We start from the raw sequence: 9,060 nt of genomic DNA on the forward strand, positions 1-9,060 counted from the left end.
AAATAAAAAGGATCTAAAAAGGATATATGCTTGTGTTTTTTCCGTATGACATGTGTCATTAATGTTATATCAATATTTTCTCATTGTTGTTTTCATTTTACATTTCAAATATTTCAGTGAAAAAAACAAAAATTAAATTAAAAGATTAAATAATTTATGATATTATCTTAATATATAATAAATTGATGATTTTAATGCTGCGATTAGCTTATTGTCCAAATATATATTATAAGAAAGATGTGATAAATAAAGAAGGCCATCTGATTTCTTGTAAGCAACAAAGATAATATTGAATGCTTACAAGATAATATTGTATATATTCAATTTTCTCAATAGTTTAAATATATGATTTATACACATTTATCAAAAATATTTAAAAATTTTATTATAAAGTATAGAAAAAGTGATTTCTTAAATAAATTTTATTTAGATGCCATCATTAAAATGTTTGATGTCATTTTTTTTTTTATTAATTTTCATTCTTCAACCTGACATGAGTATTGTGATTTTATATAGAATTTATTTAATAAATTATTTTAAAATATTATGCGATGATATAAATACTAAAATTGAATTATTTATCTCAAATTTTGTAGATTCTCAAAATATAAAAATAATATAATTGATAAAAAAACAAAATAAATAAATAAATAAAATTTAAAAATACACAAATACGACCAACTAGAATAATCATAAATATTTTTCCCCTTTCAGTTTAGTTCAAGATATATACACTTTAGATCAATGATGATATTGCGTTAAGATAATCTAAGAAATAGTATCTGTAAAACTCTAATCCTGGGATCTTACATAAACCTTTGTACATTTATTCATATTTAATATCTTATCTTTTATAATAAAAAATTGTAGGGTCCCAAAAAAAATTCCTTTAATTCAGATTATTCATTAATTAGAGATTATAAAGATAATATAAAAAATTAACAAAATTTTATATTATAACAGGCAAACATAATCATAGGAACTTATTTGGAGGCAAGGGAGTGCTTCGCCCATCATATATATATATATATATATACATACATACAAACATATATAATTAAAACATTAATCATTATAATTCATATGAAAAATCCTTTTTTTTATTTCTTTAAAAAAATTATAACCTTGTACTATTTAAAATAAATTAAATAAAAATAATAACATTATTATATTAAATAAATTTGATGTTGAGTGATAATCATATTATTTATGACTAGCCAAATATAAATCCTCAAATATTTTTGTTTTTAAATTATATATATATATATATATATTGAACTTATTAATACATAATTATTAATATTTAGGATATTAATATAAAATAGTAATAATAAATAAAATAAACATAAAATCATAAAAAATGCAATTGCTCTCTTAAAATTTCTAAAAAAACATTGCATATCGCATGGATTGGTGAGTTTTTTTCTTTTTGATCAATTATTTCCAAGATTTATCATTTTTTTCCTGTTTGTTCTCTATCTAATTAAATTTTTTTCTGTGATTATTTGTTGTGTAAAAATATTTATATTTTTTTTTAATGATTGTTAGATATTTGTTAAATATTTGTTTTATTATGAAAATTGATGTGAAAAAATGTTAGATATTTGTTATGATTATTTGTTATGAAAATTTTGATTATTCATTTGATTATTTGTTGAATAATTGTTGTATAATAATTAAATTAGTTATAAATTTGTTTAAAGTTGTTTTTTAATTGTATTATTTGTTAATTTAGTGCTTAAATATTTAAGTTAATCGCTAATTATGTAGATATGATAGGGTTTTTACACATAAACCAAACTTTTTTATGGATATAGTTTATATTTTTAAAACATTGATTATTATAATCTCAAGTTTAAATTAATATATTTAGTGCTTAGATAGTTAAGTTAATCGCTAATTATGTAGATATGATAGGGTTTTTACACATAAACCAAATTTTTTTATGGATATAGTTTATATTTTTAAAATATTGATTATTATAATCTCAAGTTTAAATTAATATAATTGTTTAATATTCTTAAATTTTTTTCATTTTAAATTCAATGAGCTCTTAAATTTTTTTTTTTGTTCCGCCAATGATAAAACGGTATAATTCTTTAAATAGTTACTCAACTTCTTCAAAGATACCATTTTAATCCATTTCTTTAAATTGTAATATTTTAGTTTGTAACTACTATTAAGTGAATCATGTCATGTTAGTCCGTCTTTTGAGTATAGGGTTTAGGGGATGACATTGTTTAATTAAAATAATAAAATGAGTTAAAGATTACAATTTAAGTAGAAGGACCAAAAAATATATATATATGTTTTAAAAAATAGAGGACTATTGAAGGAATTAAACCTAATATAACTTGACCTAACTGCATAATCCACACCGTTTCCTTGACCAGCTTGCCTTTTCATTTGGGCCTTCATCTTCATTTTAGTTGGATCAATTCCTCTTAAAGTCCTAATTTGTTTATATTTCTTAATTTTTCTCTTCTGCTTGAACTTCTTCAAAGTCTTTGTACATTATCTATTTGTCATCATGATGGAAATGCAGCTCCTGGAGGTCAATAAGAGGCTGAAGGAAAAGGTTAATCTTTTGCTGGCATGTATATATGCATTCTTATAATTATACAGTTGGAGGAGATGTGGATGGTTGAGAAGCTATAATGGAAGTTTATATGGAGAATAAAAAAATAAAAATGATCACTTGTTGAGTTTAGTTTTTATTTTATTTTATTAATTAATTAATTAATTTATTTCATGAAGCTTACTGTAAGGGTTCTACCTTACACGCTCGGCAAAGGGTGGTCCCTGGCCGAGGGAGATGGCTAATGAAGCCAAGGTTGGCCAAATTCCAAGTCCAAATAGACGTTGTCCGTCCGATCATCCGATGCGCGGGATGAGTCTGCGCATGACCGAGGATTCTAGCCGGGGGTGCCGGGTGAGCGGATATGCGGGGCATGGTGCCGCGCATTGCCGAGGGCTCGCTAGGCAGCGCGCGTGGCGTGATGCGCGTGGCCAAGGAATCTCGATCAATGGGCGGGTGATCGTGTGATCACGGTCTGGAGGCCGAGAATTGGCTAAGTATGGGCCAATTAGCCGGATCAGCATAAGCACGGATGGTACGGTCGATCAAGGGACATGTACGGTCGGTCAGCTGATCGGGTGGGCGGAGCGGAGCTCTTAGCCCAGCCGTGGGCAGGATAGCATGTGGGCGCTGGGTCGGTGCCGAGCGCCCTTGCCGAGAGGAATGCGCGTAGGTACGCGCCGTGGCGGATGCGAGTTACCGAGAATGGGTACTCGGCCGTTACCGAGGAGCCTTGCTAGGAGCATTACCGATGGGTATCGGTATGTCCGGGCTGCCGTGCGCGCTACCGAGGCTGGATGAGCGCATCGGCAAAGGGATGACCGGGAGAGGGCTGGCTGGATCATCAGTGCCACTGGTGGACACTGTAGCGCGATCCGGGTGTGTACAATGAACAGTGTTGTGTTTCTTGGAACTGTAGCACTATAGCACTGTAGCACTTTGTGCTTGTCTTGATGTGACAGGCGGGTTATCCCTAGCCTCTTGTTGAGAGCCGGTTGCTCTCAACCTCCCATTGGTTTTCTCTATATATATGGGCTCATTCCCTTAGGAGAAGGCTAAGAGGAGAATAAGATAGACTCTTGGTGAGTTTCCTCTTGGTTCATGGGCTGGTTTCTCTTCATCCTTGGTGGGGTGGAGATCTTGGCTTTGCTATCCATGTTCATGGTGTAATCTTGGTTTCAATATAGAGAGTTTATGTTTTTCTCTCTAATCCCCTTGTTTGTGTGCATGGTTGCTTGTATCTTGTTCGTTGTAGCTCATCCTTGGCCGTAGGCTGGCTCGGCTCCTTGGTGGTGTGACGAGCGCCGTGCGGTGATCGTTGGTGCGATCGGGAAGACCGTGACAAGTGGTATCAGAGCTATTGAGCTCGTTACCGTGCAAGATTGGTGCTGGGAGTAGCGGACTGCTGCCAGACAAGCAACTTCAAACAAGAAGAGTTTCTCTAGATGGCTGGAGGGACTAAGGAGAGGCTGGATCGTTTGGAGGAGATGCAAGCGCGGTTCGACAGTGTGCTGGGAAGCTTCGCCGAGGAAGCATTACCCTCTAAACCTGTTTGTGCTAGGTTGGTGGACCTAGACATTCATGGGCTGGAGATGAGACGTTCCGTGGAGGCACTAGCTTTGAAGGTCCAATCTCTCTCGGACGAGCTAAGGGCGTTGAAGGATGTGAGGACTCTCGGTGGAGTAGGGGAGCGAGGTACGGTTATCAAGTTCCCTGAACCTTCATCATTCAACGGAGCTCGAGAAGCCAAGGAACTGGAGAATTTTCTATGGGACATGAATCAATATCTCATAGCTGCAAAAATCCCGGAAAATGAACAAGTAGCCTTGGTGGGCATGTACTTGTCCGGGGATGCCAAGTTATGGTGGAGGAGTCGCCAGATCGATGATGCTCGAGTGGGACGGAAGACTTTCAGTTCATGGGAGGAGTTGAAGAAGGAGCTACGGGATCAGTTTCTTCCTTGCAACACAGCGTGGGTTGCAAGAGTCGCCCTGAAAGAATTGAAGCAAAAGGGGACCATCCGGGAGTATGTGAAGGCGTTCACATCCTTGATGCTCGACATCACCGATATGTCCAAGGAAGATCAGTTGTTTAACTTCCTTAGTGGACTGGAACCATGGGCCCAAACCGAATTGCAGCGGCAAGGGGTGAAGGACTTGCCGACCGCTATCGCACGTGCGGAGGCGTTGGTGGATTATCGTGATGACCCTGTTGAAAAAGGGAAGTCTCGATTGTGGAAGTCCGAGGTAAAAAGGGACTTCCCCCGCGAGCCACCTGGTGGCAAGGCTCGTGATACAAAAGCTCGGGAAGCATCCGTCGAGACAAAACAGGAGAGCTCGACGAGGCCGGGGTGTTTCATCTGCGATGGTCCGCATCGGGCGAGGGAGTTTCCGAAGAGGGGAAACCTGGCTGCACTTCTCCTTGCCGAGGCAAGTGAGGATGAGTCGGATCTTTGTTTGTCCCCTCTGCAGCTGCGGGAAATGTAGTTGTTGCGGAGCCGGAGGATGACGCTTGGCTGCTTGTGATGCTAGGCGGAGTCCGAAGAGGCATCCAAGTGCTTTTGGGGTTCGAGTCTTTTGTATGCCCAAAAGGGATGTGATTATTCTCTTTTGGATGTGTCAAAGGAGGTGTGTATTCTCTTTTGTATGTTTGGCACTATGTATGTGAACATGTAAACCATGAGGGCAGTCACCTCTTCATTGTATATTTGTGCTTGTAAGCAAGAGGGTTGGGTAGTCCCTTTTGTAGGCAAGGCAATGATTGGAGGCAGGGGGCTTGTGAGGCAGGAGCAAGAGAGTATCGCTTGGCCGTCGAGAAAGGCAGGAGCATAGGCTGCTTGACTAGCTGACCAAGAGCGGTATGCTTGGCCGAGGAAGGGACGGGAACTGGCGCAGGTTGCTTGGCCAAGAGCAAGTTGAGAGACTTTGCTGTTCCGTTACAATGAAGACAAGCAGGGGCGGGTGGACTGTGGTGGTATTGGCGTGAGGTGAAACGGGGCGTGGGGCAGCTCCTCATGTCAAGGTGCCAAATCTGTCATCTGTTATGGATGGCAATGTCCCAAAACGAAAGGTCTGAAGTTCAGCTTTGGCGCCGAGAGGCGAGGGGATGAAGTTGGGTTTCAGCATGTGGGAAATTCGGACATGTATGCTACTTTGGCCGTGTGAGGTTAGCAACAAGACTTGCATTCTGTTCGACGAGGGCGTCGAACTTTCTCTAGTGGGGGAGGTTTGTAAGGGTTCTACCTTACACGCTCGGCAAAGGGTGGTCCCTGGCCAAGGGAGATGGCTAATGAAGCCAAGGTTGGCCAAATTCCAAGTCCAAATAGGCGTTGTCCGTCCGATCATCCGATGCGCGGGATGAGTCTCGCGATGACCGAGGATTCTAGCCGGGGTGCCGGGTGAGCGGATATGCGGGGCATGGTGTCGCGCGATTGCCGAGGGGCTCGCTAGGCGCCGCTGCTGGGCGTGATGCGCTGCGGGCCGAGCGAATCTCGATCAATGGGCGGATGATCGTGTGATCATGGTCTGGAGGCCGAGAATTGGCTAAGTATGGGCCAATTAGCCGGATTAACATAAGCACGGATGGTACGGTCGATCAAGGGACATGTACGGGTCGGTCACCGATCGGGTGGGCGGAGCGGAGCTCTTAGCCCAGCCTGCAAGGGATAGCATGTGGGCGCCGGGTCGGGTGCCGAGCGCCTGCCGAGAGGAATGCGCGAGGTGCGCTGCGCGGCGGATGCGAAGTTACCGAGAATGGGTACTGACCGCTATCGAGGAGCCTTTGCTAGGAGCATTACCGATGGGTATCGGTATGTCCGGGCGGCCGGCGCTGCCATCGAGGCCGGATGAGCGTATCGGCAAAGGGGATGACCGGGAGAGGGTCGGTCGATCATCGCTGCCACCGGTGGACACTCGAAGCGCGATCCGGTGTGTACAATGAACGATGTTGTGTTTCTTGGAACTCAGAGCATCAGAAAGCAATCGTAGCACTTTTGTGCTTGTCTTGATGTGACAGGCGGGTTATCCCTAGCCTCTTGTTGAGAGCCGGTTGCTCTCAACCTCCCATTGGTTTTCTCTATATATATGGGCTCATTCCCTTAGGAGAAGGCTAAGAGGAGAAGAAGATAGACTCTTTGTGAGTTTCCTCTTGGTTCATGGGCTGGTTCCTCTTCATCCTTGGTGGGGTGGAGATCTTGGCTTTGCTATCCATGTTCATGGTGTAATCTTGGTTTCAATATAGAGAGTTTATGTTTTTTTCTCTCTAATCCCCTTGTTTGTGTGCATGGTTGCTTGTATCTTGTTCGTTGTAGCTCATCCTTGGCCGTAGGCTGGCTCGGCTCCTTGGTGGTGTGACGAGCGCCGCGCGGTGATCGTTGGTGCGATCGGGAAGACCGTGACACTTACCATGATTCAAGTGGAAGTGATGGAAAAAACATGGCTCTGAATGAAGTGATGATGCATGTATACACACACACACACACATCAGAGTCATCTGTTTCAATTTTTGAACTTTTCCTTGGTTTGCAGTATGTTTTTTCATTGTTTTCATTATGCGTTTTTCTTCTCTTGTGGTTCATCAAGACTAATACTTTTCTCCGAATTTATGCTGGCAAGTTAGCAGACAAGGTAAACTTAATTAACTTCTTTGATTGATTGATTAATTGAATTTTTTTTATCATATATGATAGATAAAAGATGAAAGAATGGAATGAATTTCATTAGGGAAACAACCCATATATATACACGAATGATGTACACATGAGTAATTATATACACATAAAAATAATATACGAATACAAGTATTATATTACTCTAACACGCCCCCTCAAACTCACGGTGGGTCATGAACCGAGAGTTTGTTAAAAAGAAGCTGAAACCGAGATATGGTATGAGCTTTAGTGAAAAGATCAGCAATCTGCTGTGTGGATGGGACATAAGGAAGAAGAATACTGCCAGCAAGGTAAATAATGATGAACGAAGTGAAGAGCGACTTCAAGATGTTTTGTACGCTCATGAAATACAGAATACAGGATAGAGACACCAAAGTCCATCAAAATCTGACGCAACCAGAGAACTTCTTCAGCAGTAGAGGACATAGCATCGTACTCAGCCTCAGCAGTAGAAAGAGCAATAGTAGATTGTTTTTTGCTTTTCCAAGAGATAAGAGAATCTAAAAAAAAAAATGCAAAAACCAGTAGTAAAGCGTCGATCAGAGGCATCACCTACCCAATCAGCATCACAATAGGCACGCAACTCAAAAGAAGATGTGGCAGAGAAAAGTAAGGAGAGGGATATAATGCCATGAAGATAACGAAGAACTCGTAAGAGAGCAGCATAATGAGTAGAGCGAGGAGCACTCACAAACTGACTAAGAACATGAACAACATATGCAATATCGGACCGAGTAATAGTCAAGTAGACAAGAGCACCAACAAGTGCACAATAGCGAGTGGGATCAGGCAGAAGCTCACCATCAAACGAGGAGAGTCAATGATGTAACTCAATAGGAGTAGAAGCAGTACGGAGATCAGTGATACATCTCGTCAAAAAATGTCAGAGATGTACTTCTGTTGGGACACCAAGTAACCTCGACGAGAATAAGCAACCTCAAGACCTAGAAAATAGCGAAGAGGGCCTAGATCTTTCATTTGAAACTCGGTATGTAACCGTTGTTTCAAAGAAAGAATAGTATCAACATCATCACCAGTAATAACCATGTCGTCAACATAAAGAAAAAGAATAGTGAGGCCTTGAGAAGTCTATCGAGTAAAAAGGGCATAATCATGAGAGCTCTCGGTAAAAGCAAGAGCAAGAACTGCACTGTGAAAACGCGTAAACCAAGCACGAGGAGCCTGTTTGAGTCCATAAATAGCACTGTAAAGTTTACAGACATGATAAGAAGGATGAGAGAGACCAGGAGGTGGAATCACATAAACATCCTCAGAAAGATCCCCATGTAAGAAAGCATTAGTCACATCTAACTGATAAAGTGGCCAGTGACGAGCAGCAACAATAGCGAAAAGAAGTCTAACGGTAGTCAACTTGGCCACAGGAGCAAATGTCTCCTCATAATCAATACCATACTCCTTAGTAAAGCCACGAGCAACAAGACGTGCTTTGTGATGCTCAATACTACCATCGGCTCTTGTCTTGACATGATACAACCACTGACAGCTGATAGGAGTAACACCAGACAGAAGCGGAACAAGATCCATTGTATGCATGCGCTGAAGAGTATCAAGTTCCTCTGTCATAGCCTATTGCCACTAGGGATGTTTCACTACTTTACAATAAGACTGTGTCTCAGAATGAGAGTGAATGGTAGCAAAAAAGGCCTAAAAATCAGGAGAGTAGGTAGAGGAAGAAAGAGAGAGAGTGCGTCATGAGCAGGAGGACGTCGAGGACGGTCTGGGTAACGATGGGAGACAGCAGGAACATCTTCAGGAGAGGATGGGTCGGAGGTGAGAGGAGGCGAATCACTAG

The 9,060-nt window shown here is 40.9% G+C and overlaps 1 protein-coding gene across 1 annotated transcript; it reads right to left on the reverse strand.

Annotated features, from left to right (window-relative positions):
• Positions 1 to 7,408: 7,408 nt before the first annotated feature.
• LOC120273177 (secreted RxLR effector protein 161-like) lies at positions 7,409 to 8,294 on the reverse strand. The gene is made up of 4 exons (XM_039279817.1): positions 8,184 to 8,294; positions 7,800 to 8,043; positions 7,606 to 7,747; positions 7,409 to 7,526 (listed from the first exon to the last, which is right to left on the reverse strand). Exons 1-4 carry the CDS (start codon positions 8,292 to 8,294, stop codon positions 7,409 to 7,411), a joined length of 615 nt encoding a protein of 204 aa, XP_039135751.1.
• Positions 8,295 to 9,060: the final 766 nt, after the last annotated feature.

The sequence above is a fragment of the Dioscorea cayenensis genome, chromosome 12 (assembly GCF_009730915.1).
Source record: "Dioscorea cayenensis subsp. rotundata cultivar TDr96_F1 chromosome 12, TDr96_F1_v2_PseudoChromosome.rev07_lg8_w22 25.fasta, whole genome shotgun sequence".
NCBI classification, from domain to species: Eukaryota; Viridiplantae; Streptophyta; class Magnoliopsida; order Dioscoreales; family Dioscoreaceae; genus Dioscorea; species Dioscorea cayenensis.